Raw genomic sequence first — 25,556 nt, 5'->3', positions numbered from 1 at the left:
ATACTTTGTCAGTCTATGGAAGGGGGAGAGAACCATTAGCCTCATAGATTTTGTAGCCTCTACAGCACACTCTGGGGTAGCACCATTGTTTAGCCGTAGGGCAGCTAGTTTCTGTCCTCCTCTGGATACACCATGGTGCGACCCCAGAGTGTGCTGTTGAGGCTACTGTAGACCTTCATTGCAAAACAGTGTGTTTTAATCCATTATTTGGTGACATTAATATATTAAGTATAGTTTTATCTAAACAGGATAACCTATTTTTATTTTTATGAAATTCACTGAGGAGGATGGTCCTCCCCTTCCTCCTCTGAGGAGCCCCCACTGGATGTAAAGTTATATCAATAGACCAAACATATGAAGGTGTTTTCACTAAAGTGGATAAAAGCGACTGGGGATACACCATGGATTTTCTCAAGACTTGTCTGGAGTTGCTATGTTAGGCTAGAGCGATTGTGAAAACGTATAGCATGTTTATTGCCATAAATAAATTGAAGGATTTTTATAATTTACCATGTTTTTAACCAGATTTGTTTTATTTTTGTTACTTTGTGTAACCTCAATTGCCATTGTTCCTCTGCGCACCTCTGTCCCTATTCTCTGTGACCTCTGCTCTGACTGGTCCTCGGATTCACACACACACACACACACACACACACACACACACACACACACACACACACACACACACACACACACACACACACACACACACACACACACACACACACACACACACACACACACACACACACACACACACACACATTGATATGACAACTAAACACACATCATTTATGGAAAGTGTGTAATCAGGAAAGGATCTGTATCAGTAAGTGAGTGATGACTTTATACAATAAAGAGCAATAAGCTGGGAAATCTTTAAAGACAGATTGTACTCAGTGATGAGGTTCATATAAATTAGTTTGCATTGCATGTTACTGAAGGCTAATTAAGCAAGAGCGCTTATGAGTGCACTGAAGATGAGCCAATGGGTGATGAGCCAATGGGCCCATCTACTTTGTGTGTGTGTGTGTGTGTGTGTGTGTGTGTGTGTGTGTGTGTGTGTGTGTGTGTGTGTGTGTGTGTGTGTGTGTGTGTGTGTGTGTGTGTGTGTGTGTGTGTGTGTGTGTGTGTGTGTGTGTGTGTGTGTGTGTGTGTGTAGTTTGAGTACATCTAAAATGGCACTCCTTATCTCTTTTGCTGCAAGCCTGTGAGGTCACAGGTTTCAGATAGTCCCATTTTGTCAAACCTCCTCATACATGACAGCACTTCTCTGTATGTGTGTGTTTCTTCTGTCCACTGCGCAGCAATGGGAAACCAGTGAGTACAGCGTTTCTCTCAATAAACTTAACAACGGTGAATGCTGCATGTCAACTAGCTCTTAGGAATGAGGTTATGGTTATATCTTTATATCCATAAAACCTGCTCGATCCTGTGACCTCCCGGATATGTCGCTGGGCCTCTTGAAATTTCCTGATAAACGCAAACGATCTAATCAAACAGAAAAGCTTGTTCCTCTCTGAACCTTGTCATCAGCTCTACCTGCATGTGCTCTCCTTCAACTTCCCTCTATTACTGGGCTCCTATCTGCTCCTGTCGCCTCCTATGCAAGTCTCAAGCCCTACTGTTTTGATATGAAAGAATTGTTGCTTGTTTTAAGATACATTATATATACAAAAGTATGTTGACAGCCCTTCAAATTAGTGGATTCAGCTATTTCAGCCACACCCGTTGCTGACAAGTCTATAAAATTGAGCACCCAGCCATGTAATCTCCATAGACAAATATTGTCAGTACAATAGCCTTACTGAAGAGCTCAGTAACTTTCAACGTGGCACTGTCATAGGATGCCACCTTTCCAAAAAGTCAGATTGTCAAAATTCCGCCCTGCTAGAGCTGCCCCAGTCAACTGTAAGTGCTGTTATTGTGAAGTGGAAACGTCTAGGAGCAACGACGGCTCAGACGCGAAGTGTTAGGCAACACAAGCTCACAGAATGGGACCGCCGAGTGCTTAAGCGCGTAGCGCATAAAAATCGTCTGTCCTCGGTTGCTACACTCACTACTGACTTTCAAACTGCCTCTGGAAGCAATGTCAGCACAATAACTGTTCGTCGGGAGCTTCATGAAATGGGGTTCCATGTCCAAGCAGCCGCACACAAGTCTAAGATCACCATGCACAATGCCAAGCGTCGGCTGGATTGGTGTAGAGCTCGCAGCCATTGGAGTCTGGAGCAGTGGAAACGCATTCTGAATCATGGTTCACCATCTGGCAGTCCGACGGACAAATCTGGGTTTGGCGGATTCCAGGAGAAAGCTAACTGTACGAATGCATAGTGCCAACTGTAAAGTTTGGTGGAGGAGGACTAATGACCTGGGGCTGTTTTCATGGTCTGTGCTAAGCCCCTTAGTTCCAGTGAAGGGAAATCTTAACGCTACAGCATATAATGACATTCCAGACAATTCTGTGCTTCCAACAGTTTGGGGATGGCCGTTTGGGGCGGCAGGTAGTCTAGTGGTTAGAGCGTTGGGCCAGTAACCGAAAGGTTGCTAGATCGAATCCCAGAGCTGACAAGGTAAAAATCTGTCGTTCTGCCCCTGAACAAGGCAGTTAACCCACTGTTCCTAGGCCGTCATTGTAAATAAGAATTTGTTCTTAACTGCCTAGTTAAATATTTAACTTGCCTAGTTAAATAAAGGTTTTTAAAAATCCTGTTTCAGCATGACAATGCCGCTGTGCACAAACCGAGGTCCATACAGAAATCGTTTGTCGAGATCGTTGTGGAAGACGTTGACTGAGCCCTGACCTCAACCCCATCGAACACCTTTGGGATGAATTGGAACGTTGACTGCAAAGCCAGTACCCGACCTCACTAATGCTCTTGTGGATGAATGGAAGCAAGGGTATGAGGGTATTCTTGGGTATGAGGTTACAAGCTTGGCACACCTGTATTTGGGGAGTTTCTCCCATTCTTCTCTGCAGACCCTCTCAAGCTCTGTCAGGTTGGATGGGGAGTGTTGCTGCACAGCTATTTTCAGGTCTCTCCAGAGATGTTTGATCGGGTTCAAGTCCGGGCTCTGGCTGGACCACTGAAGGACATTCAGAGACTTGTCCCGAAGCCACTCCTGCGTTGTCTTGGCTGTGTGCTTAGGGTCGTTGTCCTGTTGGAAGGTGAACCTTCGCCTCAGTCTGAGGTCCTGAGCACTTTGGAGCAAGTTTTCATCAAGGATCTCTCTGTACTTTGTTCTGTTCATCTTTCCCTCGATCCTGACTAGTCTCCCAGTCCCTGTCGCTGAAAAACATCCGCACAGCATGATGCTGCCACCATCATGCTTCACCGTAGGGATGGAGCCAGATTTCCTCCAGACGTGACTCTTGGCATTCAGGCCAAATAGTTCAATCTCTGTTTCTTCAGATCAGAGAATCTTGTGTCTCATGGTCTGTGACTCTTTAGGCTCCTTTTGGCAAACTCCAAGCGAGCTGTCATGTGCCTTTTTACTGAGGAGTGGCTTCCGTCTGGCCACTCTACCATAAATGCCTGATTGGTGGTGTGCTGCAGAGATGGTTGTCCTTCTGGAAGGTTCTGCCATCTCCACAGAGGAACTCTGGAGCTCTCTCAGAGTGACCATTAGATTCTTGGTCACCTCCCTGACAAAGGCCCTTCTCCCCCGATTGCTCAGTTTGGTCGGGCAGGCAGTTCTAGGAAGAGTCTTGGTGGTTCTAAACTTCTTCCATTTAAGAATGATGGTGGCCACTTGGTTCTTGGGGAACTTCAATGCTGTAGACCTTTTTTGATACCCTACCCCAGATCTGTGCCTCGACACAATCCTGTTTTTGAGCTCTACGGAGAATTCCTTTGACCTCATGGCTTGGTTTTTGCTCTGACATGCGCTGTCAACTGTGGGACCTTATATAGACAGGTGTGTGCCTTTCCAAATCATGTCCAATTAATTGAATTTACCACATGTGGACTCCAATCAAGTTGTAGAAACATCTCAAGGATGATCAATGGAAACAGGATGCACTTGAGCTTAATTTCGAGTCTTATAGCAAAGGTTCTGAATCCTTATGTAGATAAGGTATTTCTCTTTTTTATATGTAATACATTTGCATGAATTTGTAAAGACCTGTTTTTGCTTTGTCCTTATGGGATAAGGTGTAGATTGATGAGGATTTGAAGTTATTTTGTCAATTATAGAATAAGGCTGTAACATAACAAAATGTGGAAAAAGTCAACGGTTCTGAATACTTTTCGAATGCACTGTATAAAAATAAAAATATTTTGCCAGTACAGTGGAATAAACATATATATACAATACATCAACATGCTTAGGCTCTGACAGTGTTTAAGTGCGAGGTACACTGATGTAAGAATATTCTAAGATAAAAACACAATGCAGAAGACTTGAGGTCAAGAGGGCTAGAGAGCAATGCAACTAGTGTTTTTCAGTTCAACATCTGTTTCGGATTTGTGTAGGAATTTCAGTCCGGGACTCATAGCTACATGTGGCAAGTTCTCATTGCTCCAAACTGTCTATACATTGAGCCTGAAACGGGATACTTGGTATTTGGTCATTGGTCCAATTTTACTGCAAGGACTTCTAAATGGTCAACCACGGGCTAGGCTTGGGTATAAACTACATCCTGTCTCTTTGTTCAGTGGACAAAACACTGAGGACAGGGAAGAGTAAACCTCAACCATCTACTTTCCAGCATAACAACTATGATTTGTTCTCTTTGAATAAATATATTTTCCTCCCCCTGATTTGCTTTGAGATCTGTGTTATTACAGAATAACATCAACTGCTAACACTGATAAAAGTGATTTCGGCTTCCCTTAAATTTTGCAACGTTACACAAACTATTCATGTTTTATGGCGGAATGTAATTGTCTGTTGTAGAATTTACTTAACTCGGCGGAACTTTATGTGCACTAGATTAATTAATATAGAAATTAACTGACCATATTTTGTTTGGTCAAAGAGTTTGTCTTGTTTGAGGGATGAGCTCATTAGAATAACACCCAGCATGCAATATTCATTTTACATTTATATTTTGGTCATTTAGTCGATGCTTTTATCCAGAGCATTTTTATCATGGGCTTATTACATGATATTGACATAGAAACATGCAAAATGCATCAACCTCAATTTCGGTCAGGCAAGTATACCGTAATTGAAGTCATGAAAGTATAATCCCCTACCGTACTTTCTAAACCAGCTAGCTGTCATTGCCAGCTATAGTAGCTTTGATCTTTCTGAACCACATTGCTCATTGCTCATACCTCTTTCTAGGGCTGGGCGATATATTGAATTAATTTGATGAATTCAAATTCATGTTTTTGATATGCTCATGATATGCTCATGTCTTTGCCCTAGCAATGGGAGTCATTGTCCCAAAGGCGGGAAGACAGGCGACAAGCTTAGGTACAAAATATGCCCGTAGAAATGCATTTGGATAATTTTTGACAGATTTTGGTGAGAGTGAAACCTCTTGCTTCGCCTCTTCCTCTTTCCTTCCACACACACCAATCCCCTCCTTCTGCCACTCACAACAACAAAGATGAGAGATCACTTCTTCCTCTCTGACAAGCGGTTTCAACTCACTATTTGCATTTGAAGTTTGTTTCAACATAACTGGTCATATGGACACCGAAACACATTGAGACATTACTGTAACAGAGGAGAAGTTAACCCTTAACTACTAAAACTGGAGTATCAGTGATCATTGGGTCTGGAAAATGAATGCTCAGTTTGTGGTGTGCGTCATTGCAGTACCACGTACTGCTAGCAGCGTTTTAGCCAAAGACTGTTATACTAGCTGTCTAGTCTGTGTTTTATAAATGTGCAATAAGCATAGAAATATGCATTTGTATAAGGAATTGGCAACTCGTTCTCATTCTGAAAAATAAGGTAGGCCACTTGATTTCAACATCTGGACAAAGAGGACAGGCTAGCATGCTGTTCAAACAGTTGGAGATGGACAGAAGGGTGTGTTCATGACAAATTCAACTGTTCTGCCTTGTTAGCTAGCAAATAGATCCAAGTTGGCTAAACTTGAAGTATAAAGATTAGCTGGTTACTTACTCACTAGCACGTGGGCTTGCGCTTGAGAGATTGTTTCATGAGACCTGTGTCCATTTTCTATAATGCATGCAACAAGAAGTTAGTCATTATTAGTGAATGTGCATTATGCATGGTTCTGGTTAAATTTTGTAACAAAAAGGGCCTTTTCATAGACTGACTTGATTGGTGATTATTCCAAAGAAGCAGCTTAAACTATTTTGATAAAATAATAAAATTATTAGTGGGTCCTATGCAGTGGCGACCCGTCATTCAGGGCTGCTTGTCTAATTAATTGTTGGTAAAAAACACATTTGTTTAAGCAAGTCAGCCAAATCAGCTATGTTTTTTTTAAATGCAGTAAATGAGGATGAATGAACTCTTTCTCTGCCAGACAAGGCTCCGCTGATAGCCAGGTTTAGAGGTGGTAAGGATCCACTCAATGGTGCTGAAAAGAAAGCTCTGCTGTTGGGACAGTGTTCTGTAGGCCGTCACAGTTTGTGGGCACCGTTTGTCACCATTATAGTGCAATTAATGTATTGTTTAGTGTTGTGTTGTGGCTTTGCTGGCATTCATCTAAAAAATAGTTTTTCTGGAAATTTTCCTTGGGTATTTAATCCCAGGAATTTTGCTTAAATTCATCAAAAATGTAGCTTATAACAGTGAACCTTTTTTTGTGGGATACACATAAGGCAATTCTAGGTCTTGTGGCATATTTTGGTTAAACTATTCCCAGTTCAATGGAATTGCAACTCTCTGCATGCACAGTGCATTCTTCCATCACATGTGCAGTGTAGTCTTCAATCACATGTACATCTGATTCTCAAGATCTTGCAAACTAATGAGATGCTATTGAGCCCACACTACTACACTGTCTGAGCCAAGGACTACATGTTTTCTGGTAAGTTTTGATTACAATACTAGGTGGGGTGAATATATTTTATATGACATTTTTTGTTAACAAGTAAATAGTAGCCTACAGCAAAGTGTGTTTAAATCATTTCTAACTTGTTAACAATTTCTGCCAGTTAGTTTTTGCTACCATGTGGGGTTTAGCTTGCTTGAGCCTGCTAACTGAGGAGTGTTACTTCACCTGTTTCCATACATGTTTCATTAAAAAAATATTACAAAGGAGTTGTTTAATCTAACTGCATAACTATTTATCTGTACATGGAATTGTATTTGTTTTTTTAAATTATTTTTTTCTGATCTTGACAGGAACATGCCACGGTCACTATCTGATGTGTGGAGACATTTCACTGCAGCTAATGTAGAAGGAAAAGCTGTGTACATGTGCAAATACTGTGCCAAATCATATGTGAAGAATGCAACAAAGATGCAGAATCATCTGGCCAAGTGCATAAAGTTCCCTCAGAGCTCACAACAAGCAACCTCTGACAAAAGTCCCTCTACTTCTATTCGAGGTGAAAATTATGAATCAGACACCTTATCGATAGCAACAGCTCATGGTCCTCCTGCAATCAGAAGTTTTTTTGACTCAATGGAAGAACATAGTCAGATAAATGCTGATGAATGTCTTGCTTGAGGTGTGGATGCAACTTGTTCACCTCTGATGCTCACAGGCAATGTGTATTGGAAGAGATTTTTCAATGTTCTTCACCCAGCATACACCCTTCCAACCAGACATGCTTTATCTACTAATTTGCTGTATGCAGAATTCAACAGAGTTCAAGTGAAGGTCAAGCAAATCATAGAGAACGCAGACTGTATTGCAATCATCTCTGATGGGTGGTCAAATGTTCATGGGCAAGGAATAATTAACTATATCATCTCCACCCCATAACCAGTATTCTACAAGAGCACAGACACAAGGGACAAAAGACACACTGGCCTCTACATTGCAGATGACCTGAAGGCAGTCATCAATGACCTTGGACCACAGAAGGTATTTGCAATGGTGACAGACAATGCTGCGAACATGAAGGCTGCTTGGTCTAAAGTGGAGGAGTCTTACCCTCAAATCACACCCATTGGCTATGCTGCTCATGCATTGAATCTGATCCTCAATGACATCATGGCACTGAAAACAATGGATACACTCTACAAGATAGCCAAGGAAATGGTTAGGCATGTGAAGTGTCATCAAGTTATATCAGCAATCTACCGCAGCAAGCAAAGTGAGAAGAATAAGAGCACCAACTTGAAGCTGCCCAGCAACACCCGCTGGGGTGTTGTCATCATGTTTGACAGTCTCCTGGAGGAGAAGGAGTCTCCTCAAGAAATGGCCATATCACAGTCTGCCGATATGGACAACCCCATCAAGAGGATCCTCCTGGATGATGTATTTTGGGAGAGAGTGGTAAGCAGCCTGAAACTCCTGAACCCTATAGCAGTAGCCATTACACAGATTGAGGGAGACAGGATGGCATTGTCTTATGTTCAGACTCTGCTTGCAGATGTAAGAGAAGACATCTGCACTGTCCTGCCCACTTCACTGTTGCTCCAAGCAGAGGAAACTGCAGTTCTGAAATTCATCAAAAAGCGTGAAGACTTCTGCCTGAAGCCCATACACGCCACAGTGTACATGTTGGACCCCAAGTATGCTGGCAAGAGCATCATGTCTGGTGCAAAGATCAACATGGCATATGGTGTCATCACTATCGTGTCTCGCCACCTTGGCCTGGATGAGGGCAAGGTTCTTGGCAGTCTGGCGAAGTACACCTTCAAGCAAGGGCTTTGGGATGGAGATGCAAATATGGCATTTGTGCCAAAATATTTCATCAGCCACCTGGTGGAAGGGACTTTTTGGATCTGAGGCTCTTTCCCCTGTTGCCTACATCATCCTTCAAATCCCACCAACATCAGCCACCTCAGAGCGCAACTGGTCCTTGTTTGGGAACACACACACCAAAGCATGCAACAGGCTGGCCAATAAAAGTGTTGAAGAATTGGTGGCCATCCGGGCAAATTTGAGGCTTTTTGAGCCTGACAATGAGCCATCCTTAACAAGGTTGCGAAGTGACAATGAAGATGAGGCCTCATAGTCTGATGTTGAAGATGTGGACATTGAGGAAGTCCAGGGAGAAGACATGGAAGCCTGAGGGGAAGACACCCAAAGCTTTAGTTTCTAGACAATCATTTTACAGATGTACATGTATGTTGCATCATACAGATGTATGTTTGGGAGATGCGATGGATCATTGGGGATCATTCAAGATTCCCTTTCTTTTGTTGTTCAGTGAAATCAACCCATGTGAAGAGTTAACTCATTTAATTAAAGTCCAATTTGTAACTAAATCGTTTTTAAAATTTCTATTGGAAGGATTTAATCATTTGCAATTATGTCTACTTATGATGAGGTGAAATGTTTGTTTCCGTCTCCATATGATATGGTAAATATTTCCAATGCAAAAAACATCTACATTTTAAATGGTATTAATATTAATTTGTATATATTTCCGTTAATTCCCATATATTCCTGTAAATTCCTATATATTCCCGTTAATTCCCACAGAAAGTTTCCACCTCTGAATATTCCCCAAAATGTGCAACCCTACTTATATTTTTCTGATGTTCACGAGCCCTGAATTAATTTGATTATTGCTGACTGTTTGAAATGCAATCTATTTTACCTTGAATAGTACAGCAAAGCTTATTTAGAGAAAACATTTAAATAAATGTAGATATGATTTTTAGGCCACATCGTCTAGCCCTACCTCTGCACCTGTGTCAATTAAGGGCGCATAACACCGGCACTCAGAGATCATACTGTATACTGTATATGGCTACTTTCCTTCATCTGCTCTGATCTATAATAACTGAACATGTTGTAAGCGAATACCCTTGTACATGTCCACCATGTTTCTCTCAGCTATTCCGTCCTTTCCGCTTAGTGCAGACGAGGGAGAGGAGAAGAGGAGAGCGTAGAAGCCACTAGACCAAGGATGGGCAACTTTGAATGGGATAGGGGCCATAAAAAATCGGAAGTCATCATGAGGGCCCCCCACACACACACCCATTGCGAGCAAAACATTTTAGTGGCCCCTATTGACAGCAGATAGAAATGTCAGATTTATTGTTAATTTTGTGCAATTCTACACATTTTGCCATAGGTTGTAGAGAAAACGTTGCTGTTTTAGAGCAAGTTTGCTGCAATTCTACACATTTTGCCAGGGGGCAGAGAGAAGATTTTGCAATTTTATAACTAATTTCATGCAATTCTACTCATTTTGCCATGGGGAGTGGAAAATTAGTTCTCTTACAGCTAATTTCCTGCAATTCCACACATTTGGACTGACATAGAGAAAGACTGCTGATGAACAACAACATTTCGAAATTGCACCTTGTATTCTACTATTCTAACTAACAACAGTACGTTGAGACCCTGACTGAGTTCCTAAAATGTGTGTAAAAATGTTTTGGAGGGAAATTAGTTGCCTATCCCTGCACTAGACTATTAAGATGCAGGACAAGCTACCAGACCTAAATAAATAACATAAATAACTGACAGGGCTTTCTTTCTGTCACACATTTGACTAGACTTCCTCTTACTGCTTCCCCAAGCAAATTGCTTTGCATGCTGGTCTATGATGCCTACTTCTTATTTCTGTTCCTTTCATTTATATAGCCTTCACTGGCGGGCAAAATTATGTAAAGCAAATACACAACCAGTCAAAAGTTTGGACACACCTACACATTTAAGGGTTTTTTACATTGTAGAATTATAGTGAAGACAAACTAAGAAATAACACAAATGTTATTAAACAAATCAAAATAGTTCCCACATATGCTGAGTACTTGTTAGCTGCTTTTCCTGCACTCTGCTTGTCCAACTCATCCTAAACCATCTCAATTGGGTTGAGGTCGGGTGATTGTTGAAGCCAGGTCATCCGATGCAGCACTCCATCACTCTCCTTCTTGGTCAAATAGCCCTTACACAGCCTGGAGTTGTGTTGGGTCATTATCCTGTTAAAAAACAAATGATAGTCCCACTAAGCGCAAACCAGATGGGATGGCGTATCGCTGCAAAATGCTGTGGTAGCCATGCTGGTTAAGTGTGCCTTGAATTATAAACAAATCACTGACAGTTTCACCAGCAAAGCACCCCCACACCATCACACCTTCTCCTCTATGCTTCACGGTGGGAACCACACATGCGGAGATCATGTGAAAAGCAGCTAACAAGTGCTCAGCATATGTGGGAACTCCTTCAAGAATGTTGGAAAAATATTCCAGGTGAAGCTGGTTGAGAGAATGCCAAGAGTGTGCAAAGCTGTCTTCAAGGCAAAGGGTGGCTACTTTGAAGAATCTCAAATATAAAATATATTTTGATTTGTTTACCACTTTCTTGGTTACGACATGATGCCATATGTGTTATTTCATAGTTTTTATGTCCTTACTATTATTCTACAATTTAGGAAATAGTAAAAATAGGGAAAAACCCTGGATGAGTAGGTGTGTCCAACCGTTTTACTGGTACTGTATACAAAAATATCTGTTGATTAACCATTTAAAAAGGGTGATAAACCTTATTCAAACCTCTTCAATGTTCCTCTTCTATAAATCACATCCTGTCATGTTAAAAGGAATATTCAAGTATTTTCAGTGAGGATGTAATGCCTTCCTCACTCTCACATCCTCACTTGCAGAACTACACACAGCTCCTCTGTAATTCCATCACTGGTCATGGTCTCACAAGTAACCAATAGAGTTGGGACCAATTACATTACCAACATGAGTTGGAATTTAGAACATATAACTCTGGTAACCACCTATTTTTTGCTGGGACTTTCCTGGCTGTGACATTGGCCAGAGTTTTGACTAAAGGCCAAGGCACGGCCCTGAGGTATCTGTTGATTTGCCCACCTCTGTGTGTGCGTTCACCACGCATTGACACCATGCACCGACACCAATGTGACTAAAATAAACACTACTTCAGCTGACATTAGCCATTAGACCTGGTGCAATTTGGTTCTGCAGATACCAGCATACCTCTCTGGGGTTTCCATGGAGACATGCAAGAAGCCAACTTCAGACGAGGAAGGAAAGGCACCTCCGAATGAACCTCTGTCTGTCTGTCTGTCTGTCTGTCTGTCTGTCTGTCTGTCTGTCTGTCTGTCTGTCTGTCTGTCTGTCTGTCTGTCTGTCTGTCTGTCTGTCTGTCTGTCTGTCTGTCTGTCTGTCTGTGTGTCTGTGTGTGTGTGTGTGTGTGTGTGTGTGTGTGTGTGCGTCTAGCAGCAGTGTCATTAGCTGCTGGTGGGGGCTGGTCATGCTAAGAAAGAGGCAGACATTACGTTTCCTAAGGGTTTCATGTGGTGGCACTGATAACACCATGCAGCAGTCACCTTCTGTACCCCATCACATCTACGTGGGTTTAGCACATGCCGTGAGACTCCCTGTTTATACGAGCAACAGGGTTGGGGAGTAACTGATTACATATAATCAGTTACATGTCATCGGATTACAAGAAACTAACTGTAATCGGTTACGTTACCAGCAAAAATATTGTAATCAGATTATAGATACTTTTGAAAAACTAGATGATTACAGTTAGTACTTGAATTACTGTTAAATTCAGAAATTATTTTTGCAGAAAAAAAATACATTTTCTCAATGACATTGAATTCAGCATTGAAAAAAGGCACACGTTTTTTTTTTTTTTTTTTTTTTTTCACGTCATCGAGTCTGACCACAAGTCAGAGACCACTATGATGAGGGGAAAAACTCACTAGACAAATAGTTAACCACCATATTCAGGAGCCTGATATGTAATCATACCAGGCTACTGAATTGGCAGATAAAAACCAAAACAATGTATTATATCATCCTGCATGGCATGCTCAGACTGACAGGGCTTATTCTCACTGAATAGAGTTATTAGGATGACATTTTACATAATCGGTTAAATAGTTCAAAATGGATTAAATTCACGAGGAGTTGATATGTTGAGCTGTTCTATATGGAAGCCAATTCTAAAAATAAAATACATAGACAGTAGATCATACAGACAGGTTATGTTTCTTCATTTATAGCATTGTGTGGCGATTTCCATCTATCCACATTGCAGCGATCAGCACAGCAGGGCTGCCGGCAAACAGTTGGCGAGCTGGCATTTGTACCAGCGCTTCTAAAAAATATTGACAGAAAAGTGTTCATGAGGGATAAGTACTGTTGTTTAGAATGATTTGATTAATCATTTTCTTGACAGGACTTTATTGTTGTTTTCATCCTACCTAGGGCCAGTAGTTTTTTCAGAAGTTTTTTTTTGGGTCCCATGATAGCCCATATCAAAAAATAATTACAGCACATTCTTTACTATGTCATACCCCGAGTTTAACCTGGTTAGGTTAGCCTACCAGATCAGGAAAAACTTGGCCCCAGGAAAACTGTTTACCCCCACCACTCTGGGTCCTGTAGTGCCACCCTGGGGAGAATCAAGGCAGACCTCATATCCATGCGTATGCCCAGTACATCACTGGGGCCAAGCTTCCTGCCATCCAGGAACTCTATACCAAGCGGGGTCAGAGGAAGGCCCTAAAAGTTGTCAAAGACTCCAGCCACCGTAGTCATAGACTATTCTCCCTGCTGCCACACGACAAGCGGTACCGGAGCGCCAAGTCTAGATCCAAAAGGCTTCTTAACAGCTTCTACCCCCGAGCCATAAGACTCCTGAACAGCTAATCAAATGGCTACCCGGACTATTTGCATATTCCCCCTACCCTCATTTTTATGCTACTGCTACTCTCTGTTTAATTATCCAGGCATAGTCACTTTATCTCTACCTACATGTACATATTACCTCAATTAACCTGTGCCCCCGCACATTGACTCTGTACCGGTACCCTCTATACATAGCTCCGCTACTGATATTTTATTGTTGCTCCTTAATTATTTGTTATTTTTCTTATTTTTTATTTTTTATTTTATTTGTTTATTTTTTACTTCAGTTTATTTTAGTAAATACTTTCTTAACACTTTTTTTTCTTAAAACTGCATTGTTGGTTAAGGGCTTGTAAGAATGCATTTTACTGTTGTATTCGGCGCATGTGACAAATAACATTTGATTTGATTTAATGACATTATGAAGGGCAGCTCAGAACAGCTGAAGACAGATTTTAAAGAACTGATGTCTCTACTTGACACCAACAAACGCCCCATAATATCTGGCCCTCTGCCCTCCTACAACCGTGGCATTGAGTTCAGCAGACTTTTAGCCCTCCATAACTGGCTATGAGACTATTGCAGCTCTGTGGGTGTAACATTTATTGACAGTTTTGATACCTTCTGGAAACAAAGCTCGTATTATAAGGAGGATGGGATCCACCCAAATAATTTGGGTTCCTGGATTATTTCACAGCATTCTTTATAAGGCTGCGTTGAGACAATGACCTATCAATGACTCAAGCCCAATTTATTAAATCCCAACCATTGTGTTGCTGAGTTGTCATAATGCTTCAGCAAATGTACATTATCCCAGGGGTGCTGGAAGACACAATGCAAGTAACCTAATTTATATCCCTTTTACTGCCCTGAATGCCTCTGCTGATCTGACAGCTATTGTATGCAGTAATCATGTGCCTATGAACCAGAGTTATACTGTTAGCACTGAGGATGTGTGCCCTAGCAGGAAGTCCACTGTTTGCAGCTCACCCTGCACTAACATACAGTGCATTCAGAAAGTGTTCAGAGCCCTTGACTTTTTCCACACTCCTTAGAAAAGGGCACATGAATGCCCGCTTAGAGTTTGCCAAAAGGCACCTAAAGACTCTCAGACCATGAGAAACAAGATTCTCTGGTCTGATGATACCAAGATTGAACTCTTTTGCCTGAATGACAATGCGTCACGTCTGGAGGAAACCTGGCACCATCCCTACGGTGAAGCATGGTGGTGGCAGCATCATGCTGTTGGGATGTTTTTCAGCAGCAGGGATTGGGAGACTAATCAGAATCGAGGGAAAGATGAACGGAACAAAGTACAGAGATATTCTTGATGAAAACCTGCTCCAGAGCTCTCAGGACCTCAGACTGGGGCGAAGGTTCACCTTTCAACAGGACAACGACCCTAAGCACACAGCCAAGACAACGCAGGAGTGGCTTCGGGGCAAATCTCTGAATGTCCTTGAGTGGCCCAGCCATATCCTGGACTTGAACCCGATCGAACATCTCTTGTGAGACCTGAAAATAGCTGTGCAGCGACGCTCCCCATCCAACCTGACGGCGCTTGAGAGAATCTGCAGAGAAGAATTGGAGAAACTCCCCAAATACAGGTGTGCCAAGCTTGTAGCATCATACCCAAGAAGACTCCAGGCTGTAATCGGTGACAAAGGTGCTTCAACAAAGTACTGAGTAAACGGTCCGAATATTTATGTAAATGTAATATTTCTTTAAAAAAAAAATACATTTGCTGAAATAAAAAAATAAAATGTTGCTTTGTCATTATGGGGTATTGTGTGTAGACTGTAAATATATGCACTGTAAATAACCTGAGCATGTCTACCTCTGTTTTTATTGCTTTACTGGGAAACTTAGCAATCAAGCATCCCAGAAAAGTGCTAAAAAAGCCCAAGTTAACATATGTAGTTTAAGAAACAAGGTTCATGAAATCAATCATTTGCTATTAACAGTTGACTTTCATATTCTGACAAACTCTGAAACTCACTTAGATAATACTTAAAAAAAAAAAAAAAAAATGTATTTAACCTTTATTCAACTAGGCAAGTCAGTTAAGAACAAATTCTTATTTACAATGACGGCCTACACCGGCCAAACCCAGACGATGCTGGGCCAATTGTGCACCGTCCTATGGGACTCCCAATTATGGCCGGTTGTGATACAGCCTGGATTCAAACCAAGGTGTCTGTAGTGACGCCTCTATTACTGAGATGCAGTGGCGTAGACCGCTGCGCCACTCAGGAGCCCCGAGAATATAGTGGTAGCAATACATGGTTATAAGATCTACAGAAAATACAGAAATGCCAACGGTGGAGATGTGGCCTTCTATATTCAGAACCACATTTCTGTAAAGCTTAGAGAGGATCTCATGTTAAATATTGTTGAATCAATATGGCTACAGGTTCATCTGCCTCACCTAAAGCCCATTCTGGCTTTAGGTGAGGCACATGAATGAAATCATCAACATGTATTGATCACATCTTTACTAATGCTGCAGAAATTAGCTTGAAAGCAGTATCCAAATCCATCAGATGTAGTGATCACAATATAGTTGCCATATCTAGGAAAACTGAAGTTCCAAAGGCTGGGCCTAATATACTGTATAAGAGGTCATACAATAGGTTTTGTAGTGATTCCTATGTTATTGATGTAAGTAATATTTGTTGGCCTGTGGTGTGTAATGAGAAGCAACCAGATGCTGCACTTGACACATTTATGAAATTGCTCATCCCAGTTACTGATAACCATGTACCCATTAAGAAATTGACTGTAAAAACTGTTTAATCCCCCTGGATTGATGAGGAATTGAAAAATGGTATGGTTGAGAGGGATGAGGCAAAATAAATGGCAAATAAGTCTGGCTGCACAACCGATTGGCAAACATACCGCGAATTGAAAAATCGTGACTAAACTGAATAAAAAGAAGAAGAAACTACACTATGAAACAAAGATAAATGACATAAAGAATGATAGTAAAAACTTTGGAGCAACTTAAATGAAATTTTGGGCAAGAAGGCAAACTCACCTCCATTCATTGAATCAGATGGCTCCTTACTCACAAAAAATATTGCCAACTGTTTTAAGGATTTTTTCATTGGCAAGACTACCAAATCTAGGTATGACATGCCAGCAACAGACACATGCATACAAACACACAATACGCACTATACACACACACATACACATGGATTTTGTGTTGTAGATATGTGGTAGTAGAGTAGGGCCCTGGGGGCACACACTTAATGTGTTGTGAAATCTGTGTTGTGCAATCTGTTGTGAATATATTGTAATGTTTTTAAAATGGTATAACTGCCTTAATTTAGCTGGACCCCAGGAAGAGTATGGGGATCCATAATAAATACAAATACAAATGGCAGCCTGCAGTACCCCAGTCAACCTTAAATTTGTGTTACTCAATGAGATGGGGCAGCACTGGGCTAGCCTGCAACTTCACTTCCTGGAGTAGCATAAACTGCGCATGTTATGTTTCCATGAGACGCTGTCTTAACCGACTTCATTTGGCCAATGCACTATTGAGTCTTCACATTGGAATGAATGGTGTCGCGTGATCAATGGCTTTGTTCATTCATATATAGTCATTGGTGCCATGTCTGAAATCACCACACAATGTTACAAATTAAAAAACATATTCTATGTATTATCTAGTCTGACTTGCGTATCTAAAATGTTGAATTACATATCTCTACATTTTGAGGTAGTATCGGAAATGGCCTTCCATTGTTTGACGTGGCTCAGTGAAGCCGGCAGCTACTGCGACAATTTCATGATGTAAGAAGCTGTTACTGCAATTTCAGATAAAAACTCAATAAAACAAGTCTCAAATACAGTGCCTTCAGAAAGTATTCATACCCCTTGACTTATTACACATTTTGTTGTTCCAGCCTTAATTCAAAATGTATTCAATATTTTTTTCTCTCACCCATCTACACACAATACCACATAATGACAAAGTGAAAACCTGTTTTATTTAATTTTTCAAATTTATTGCAAATGAAATACAGATATCTATTTTACACAAGTATTCACACCCCTCAGTCAATCCATGTTAGAATCACCTTTGGCAGTGATTACAGCTGTGAGTCTTTTGGGGTACGTTTCTAAGAGCTTTGCACACCTGGATTGTAAAATATGAACACATTATTATTTTTTAAATTCTTCAAGCTCTTTCAAGTTGGTTGTTGATCATTGCCAGACAGCCATTTTCAAGTCTTGCCATAGATTTTCAAGACGATTTGAGTTAACACCGTAACTAGGCACACAGGAACATTCAATGTTGTCTTGGTAAGCAACTCCAGTGTATATTTGGCCTTGTGTTTTAGGTTATTGTCCTGCTGAAAGGTGAATTTTTCTCCCAGTGTCTGTTGGAAAGCAGACTGAGGATTTTGCCTGTGCTCAGTTTTTTTTCATCTTAAACTCCCTAGTCCTTGCCAGTGACAAGCATACCCATAACATCATGCAGCCATCACCATGTTTGAAAATATGAAGAGTGGTACTCAGTGATGTGTTGTGTTGGATTTGTCTCAAACATACAACTTTGTATTCAGGATGTAAAGTGAATTTCTTTGCCACATTTTTTTGCAGTTTTACTTTAGTGCGTTATTGCAAACAGGATGCATGTTTTGTAATATTTGTATTCTGTACAGGCTTCCTTGTTTTCACTCTGTCGTTAAGGTTAGTATTGTGGAGTAATTGCAATGTTGTTGATCAATCATCAGTTTCTCCTTTCACAAAGTCACCATTGGCCTAATGGTGAAATCCTTTAGTGGTTTCCTTCCTTCCTCTCCTGCAACTGAGGTAGGAAGGATGCCTGTATCTTTATAGTAACTGGGTGTATTGATACACCATCCAAAGTGTAATTAATAACTTCACCATGCTCAAAGGGATATTCAATGTGAGACTGAGAGTGCGAGTGAGTATGTCAACTATAGTTACAAAAGTTACTTATTTTTGGTGCACAGACTGGTAAGAATAGCAATAAGAGATGTTGAAGGGAAGCTTAAATTGTGTTCATTCAGGATTATGAGGTAAAGGAAGAGCAGGACTGACCGCAAACCCACCTGAAGCAATTTGTAGAAGTTTGTACATTCTTGGTGACATTCTAATGGTTTTAAGTGTCTGACAGCTCACTTTATCAGACTTAGTTTCCAGGTAAGTCTAAACCATTTGTGTGTCAATCAAAAGGTGCCAAAATATGTACAGCCCAGTTAAATTTTTAGTCATCCATTATCTCTTTGACTTTTAAATTTTTTTAGTGTGGAATGACAAAGCTATTCTGTTATCCTCAAAAACAAGAACCCTTATTCTTTCAATTACAATTAATACATAGACAAATATTTGGGTACACAACTATCCAGAAAGAGTGTTTGCCTGACCAGTTTTTCCCCATGTTGAACAGTGAGTGATTTAAGTTTCCCTCCTCTTCTCCAGTATTGTATCCAACCACCAGAAAAGAAAGATGCCTTTGGGGGACGATGGACATTCCTGGAAGAAGAAAACGTCAGATGTTAAGGAGAACTTCAACTTCAAGGAGATCCTGGGGACGTAAGTGTTGAAATCATATCTCACTAAGGGGCCATTCTGTTGTTGAGGATATAGTTTAATAGTGAATTTACAGTATAACTAGCATGCATGGGTCTGAGCCTTTTGCTATCTCTCTGCTCATTTAAACACCATAAAGAGTTCACACGGAACGCTTAGCAGTGTTATTCAGATTCAGGCTACACCACTATAAATACAGAGGGACATTTGCATGTGTTTTCTGTACCTCTACCTTTTTGCATGTTTAACACAGACTGACGACCTCTTTAGGTATATTGGTCATGTTTAATGCAGGCGTGTGGGCAGAAAGTTGCTAATAGAGTCTATTAAAGTTTGAGTGATTGGGGGATATTCTCTTCACTAAGAGCCCTTTGGCTCTGAATGCAGTGAGCTCAGATCAGGACTCTACCTTGACGTCATGCCCATGACTGGTTATTATTAATGCTGAGGTCTACTAGCCTATTGAAGAAAATTCCCCCATGGTTTTAGATTACACTGTTGAGGTGTTTGTGTGTGTCTAGGCTCTCATGTGTCCTTAGTACGAGTCAGTCTGGTCCAGTTGATAATGTATTCTAACATCCGAACCTGCCTTGCTCTGAGCAGTACTTTGATGTGTTACATGTCTTTTCACTGAATTATATATGGCCCGGGGGGATTTTGCACTTTTGCTTTTCATATTGAGCTTTTTGTTGTTGTTGTTGTAGTTTCCAGAGTGTGTTGTGTTTCATGTCTGTATGTGATTTGAGTGGAAAGTACATCACTGGCGTGCTAGGTATTCTGGGCCACATCAAGTATGAAAGTGCAAGCTAAAATACTGTACATTGTCAGAGATGTTACATTTTTATAGAGCTGACATCAGCTGTGCTATTTTGACATGGTCCCTGGTGGGTGAGAACATTCTTCAGTGATGTTGTTTTCCTGCTCAGTGTGTGTGTGTGTCGACGTGTGAGCTGACCCTTGACCTAGGAAGCAGTTAGCAGAGGGACTTTGGTGCCTTTTCCCTGACTTAGAGAGAGAAAGAGAAAGAGACAGACAGGAACCAGAATCTACAGGAGAGACAAACTATATTCATGCTGGGACCACTTATAGTGAGGAACCATACATTAACACATAAAAAGGCCTTACAAGGGAAATAAATATTTTATCAATATCTTTGCTTAGCTCAGGCCATTGCTGAAGAGGAATGAGAGGTTGAGAGTTACTGAATGCCTAACATATACGAGGAGCAGACAGAGAGAAAAGACAGGAAACATGCAATCGGGGGGCAGCTGTAGCTCCATACAATCAGGTGTTCAGAGAGACATCCCGTGCTTGGTCAGTGCCAGTTGTAGCTTGAAGTCTGTCCTTTCAACAGCTCTGTGTTTAGGTTTGAGGGGGTCGGCCTTCTACACTAAAGTGTTGACTAATCCAGTGGACAGGGCCTTTCATTTAGCCCTGAGTGGTGGATGGGTGGCTCTGTTTCTCCCATCAACAGTGATGATGAGAATATTGTTCCCTGTGTGTTTGTGGGTCTGTCTGCGTGTATCTGATCTAAAGAGGGTTTTAAACCTGTAATGTTTTTTCATGTAAACGATTGGTTAACAAGCCCTTGGATGTACACAGAGAGCTAATATTTATAATATGCATGTCAATCTCTCCTGGCTCAAAGTGGAGGAGAGATTGACTTCATCAAGTCCAAAACAGACTATGTAAGGCGCACAGTACTACATGGAACTCTATTCCACATCAAGTAACTCATGCAAGCAGTAAAATTTTATTTAAAAACAGATACAAAAAACACCTTATGGAACAGACTGTGTAGCAACACAAAACATAGGCACAGACGTATGCATACACACACACGATAACATGGATTTTGTACTGTATACAATTGAAGTCGGAAGTTTACATACACCTTAGCCAAATACATTTAAACTCAGTTTTACACGATTCCTGACGTTTAATCCTAGTATAAATTCCCTGTCTTAGGTCAGTTAAGATCACCAATTTATTTTAAGAATGTGAAATATTATTTATTTCTGCTTTTATTTCTTTCATCACATTCCCAGTGGGTCAGAAGTTTACATACACTCAATTAGTATTTGGTAGCATTGCCTTTAAATTGTTACACTTTGGTCAAACGTTTCGGGTAGCCTTCCACAAGCTTCCCACAATAAGTTGGGTGAATTTTGGCCCATTCCTCCTGACAGAGCTGGTGTAACTGAGTCAGGTTTGTAGGCCTGTTGCTCGCACACACTTTTTCAGTTCTGCCCACACATTTTCTATAGGATTGAGGTCAGGGCTTTGTGATGGCCACTCCAATACCTTGACTTTGTTGTCCTTAAGCCATTTTGCCACATCTTTGGAAGTATGCTTAGGGTCATTGTCCAATTGGAAGACCCATTTGCGACCAAGCTTTAACTTCCTGACTGATGTCTTGAGATGTTGCTTCAATATATCCACATAATTTTCCTGTTTCGTCATGCCATCTATTTTGTGAAGTGCACCAGTCCCTCCTGCAGCAAAGCACTCCCACAACATGATGCTGCCACCCCCGTGCTTCACAGTTGGGATGATGTTCTTCGGCTTGCAAGCCTCCCCCTTTTTCCTCCAAACATAACGATGGGCATTATGGCCAAACAGTTCTATTTTTGTTTCATCAGACCAGAGGACACTTCTCCAAAAAGTATGATCTTTGTCCCCATGTGCAGTTGCAAACCATAGTCTGGCTTTTTTATGGCGGTTTTGGAGCAGTGGCTTCTTCCTTGCTGAGCGGCCTTTCAGGTTATGTCGATATAGGACTGGTTTTTACTGTGGATCTAGATTATTTTGTACCTGTTTCCTCCAGCACCTTCACAAGATCCTTTGCTGTTGTTCTGGGATTGATTTGCACTTTTCACACCAAAGTACGTTCATCTCTAGGAGACAGAACGCGTCTCCTTCCTGAGTGTTTATACTTGCATACTATTGTTTGTACAGATTAATGTGGTACCTTCAGGCGTTTGGAAATTGCTCCCAAGGATGAACCAGACTTGTGGTGGTCTACAACCTTTTTTCTGAGGTCTTGGCTGATTTCTTTTGATTTTTGCCATGATGTCAAGCAAAAAGGCACTGACTTTGAAGGTAGGCCTTGAAATACATCCACAGGTACACCTCCAATTAATGTAAACTTTTGACCCACTGGAATTGTGATACAGTGAATTCTAGGTGAAATAATCTGTCTGTAAACAATTGTTGGAAAAATGACTTGTGTCATGCACAAAGTATATGTCCTAACCGACTTGCCAAAACTATAGTTTGTTAACAAGGAATTTGTGGAGTGGTTGAAAAACGAGTTTTAATGACTCCAAACTAAGTGTATGTAAACTTCCGACTTCAAGTGTATCTGTGGTAGTGGTGGATTAGGGGACTGAGGGCACACAGTCTGTGAATGTATTGTAATGTTTTTAAAACTGTATAAACTGCCTTAATTTTGCTGGACCCCAGGAAGAGTAGCAGCTAATGGGGATCCCTAATAAATACAAATTCAAACAGGCAGTAAGACGCCCTGTGAGGAACTGTATTGCGATGCTGTTTAATAAAGGGTGCGTGTTCAACCCCCTCCTGTACTCCCTGTTCACCCATGGCTGCGTGGCCAAGCACGCCTCCAAATCAATCATCAACTTTGCAGATGACACAACAGTAGTAGGCTTGATTACCTACAACGATGAGACAGCTTACAGGGAGGAGGTGAGGGCTCTGGGAGTGTGGTGCCAGGAAAATAACCTCTCACTCAACGTCAACAAAACTAAGGAGATGATCGTGGACTTCAGGAAACAGCAGAGGGAGCACCTCCCTATCCACATTGATGGAACCGCAGTAAAAAAGGTGAAAGCTTCAAGTTCCTCGGCGTACATATCACTGACAAACTGAAATGGTCCACCCACATAGATAGTGTGGTAAAGAAGGCGCAACAGCACCTCTTCAACCTCAGGAGGATAAAGAAATTTGGCTGTACACCTAAAACCCTCAGAAACTTTTACAGATGCACAATTGAGAGCATCCTGTCAGGCTGTATCACCGCCTGGTATGGCAACTGCACCGCCCACAACCGCAAAGATCTCCAGAGGGTGGTGTGGTCTGCCCAACGCATCACCGGGGGCAAACTTCAAGCCCTCCTGGACACCTACAGCACCTGATGCCATAGGTAGGCCAAACAGATCATCAAGGACATCAACCACCCGAGCCACTGCCTGTTCACCCTGCTATCATCCAGAAGGTGAGGTCAGTACAGGTGCATCAAAGCTGGACTGAGAGACTGAAAACAGCTTCTATCTCAAGGCCATCAGACCGCTAAACAGCCATCACTAGCACATCAGAGGCAGCTGCCTATAGACATAGATTAGAAATCACTGGCCACTTGTAGAAATGGATCACTAGCCACTTTAATAATTTTTACTTACCTAGCATTTCTCATCTCATATGTATAAACTGTACTCCACACTATTCTATGATATTTTAGTCACTTTTAAATTGTGTTTACATATTGCATCACCCATTTTATATGTATATACTGTATTGTATTCTATACTACACACCTGACTGTTAAACAGCCATCTCCAGAGGCTGCTGCCTATAGACATAGATTAGGAATCACTAGCCACTTTAATAATGTCTCCGTATCTTGCATTACTCATCTCATATGTATAAACTGTACTCTATACTATTCTACGATATCTTAGTCACTTTAATTGTGTGTACATTTTGCATCGCCAATCTCATATGTATATACTGTATTCTATACTATGCCACTGTATCTTAGTCCAATGCTGCTCTGACATATATGTATATATATTCTTAATCCATTCCTTACTTAGGTTTATGTGTATTTTGGGTATTTGTTGTGAAACTGTTAGATATTACTTGTTAGATATTACTGCACTGTCGGAGCTAGAAACACAAGCATTTTGCTACACTCGCAATAAGATCTGCTAAACACGTATATGTGACCAATAAAGCCTGTCTTCAGACTGCTGAATAATCTGTGTTCTGATCTCTTCTTGGTGCCTGGATAATGGAATCAGGCTAAACCTATTATCCAGTTGAGCTGTTTAAAAGGCTTTGGTGTACCAGTCTGCACGTTTCAACATGCATTTGATGCAATGTCACTTGGGAATGTGTTCAAAAAAGATTCTGGATCAAAAAGGGGGTTAGCTGAGAGAAAATGTTGCAATTTTAAAGCAAAATTCCCCCAAATCTACAATACATATTCTGCCATGGACCTGAGAGAAAATGTTGCAAATTTAAAGCTAGTTTCCTGCAATTCTATGCATTTTGCCATGGATAATGCTGTGTTCTTTTTCTCAAATATAATAATAAAATGAATACTGCTAAATTCATTGTTTTGGGTATTTTCAAAAGGCCAGCATCCAGGAGTCGCCTCTTCACTGTTGATGTTGAGACTGGTGTTTTGCGGGTACTATTCAATGAAGCTGCCAGTTGAGGACTTGTGAGGCGTCTGTTTCTCAAACTAGACACTTTAATGTACTTGTCCTCTTGCTCAGTTGCGCACCGAGGCCTCCCACTCCTCTTTCTATTCTGGTTAGAACCAGTTTGCGCTGTTCTGTGAACGGAGTAGTACACAGTGTTGTTTGAGATCTTCAATTTCTTGCATGGAATAGCCTTCATTTCTCAGAAGAAAGTCTTTTTTTCTGGCCATTTTGAGCCTGTAATCGAACTCACAATTGCTGACCCTCCAGATACTCAACTAGTCTGAAGAAAGCCAGTTTTATTGCTTCTTTAATCAGGACAACAGTTTTCAGCTGTGCTAACATAATTGCAAAAGGGTTTTCTAATGATCAATTAGCCTTTTAAAATGATAAACTTGGATTAGCTAACACAATGTGCCATTGGAACACAGGAGTGATGGTTGCTGATAATGGGCCCCTGTACGCCTATGTAGATATTCCATAAATAATCTGCCGTTTCCAGCTACATAGTCATTTACAACATTAACAATGTCTAAACATTGACGTTATTTTAATGGGATTTTTTTGTGTGCTTTTCTTTAAAAAACAAGGACATTTCTAAGTGACCGAAAATGTTTTAACGGTAGTGTGTATATATATATGTGTGTATATACACTGCTGAAAAAAATTAAGGGAACACTTAAACAACACAATGTAACTCCAAGTCAATCACACTTCTGTGAAATCAAACTGTCCACTTAGGAAGCAACACTGATTGACAATAAATTTCACATGCTGTTGTGCAAATGGAATAGACAAAAGGTGGAAACTATAGGCAATTAGCAAGACACCCCCAATAAAGGAGTGGTTCTGCAGGTG

General features: G+C 41.0%; 1 protein-coding gene across 1 annotated transcript in view; it reads left to right on the top strand.

Annotated features, from left to right (window-relative positions):
- LOC139535658 (calcium/calmodulin-dependent protein kinase type 1-like) overlaps positions 1–25,556 on the top strand; it is an 89,585-nt gene that overhangs the window by 2,506 nt on the left and 61,523 nt on the right. The window contains exon 2 of the mRNA XM_071335291.1: positions 19,141–19,254. Within this exon, the coding sequence (XP_071191392.1) occupies positions 19,169–19,254 (86 nt within the window). The 5' untranslated portion in view covers positions 19,141–19,168. The remainder of the gene's footprint in view (positions 1–19,140; positions 19,255–25,556) is intronic.

The sequence above is a fragment of the Salvelinus alpinus genome, chromosome 12 (assembly GCF_045679555.1).
Source record: "Salvelinus alpinus chromosome 12, SLU_Salpinus.1, whole genome shotgun sequence".
In the NCBI taxonomy this organism is placed as follows: domain Eukaryota; kingdom Metazoa; phylum Chordata; class Actinopteri; order Salmoniformes; family Salmonidae; genus Salvelinus; species Salvelinus alpinus.
This window is presented reverse-complemented; position numbering and strand designations above follow the sequence as displayed.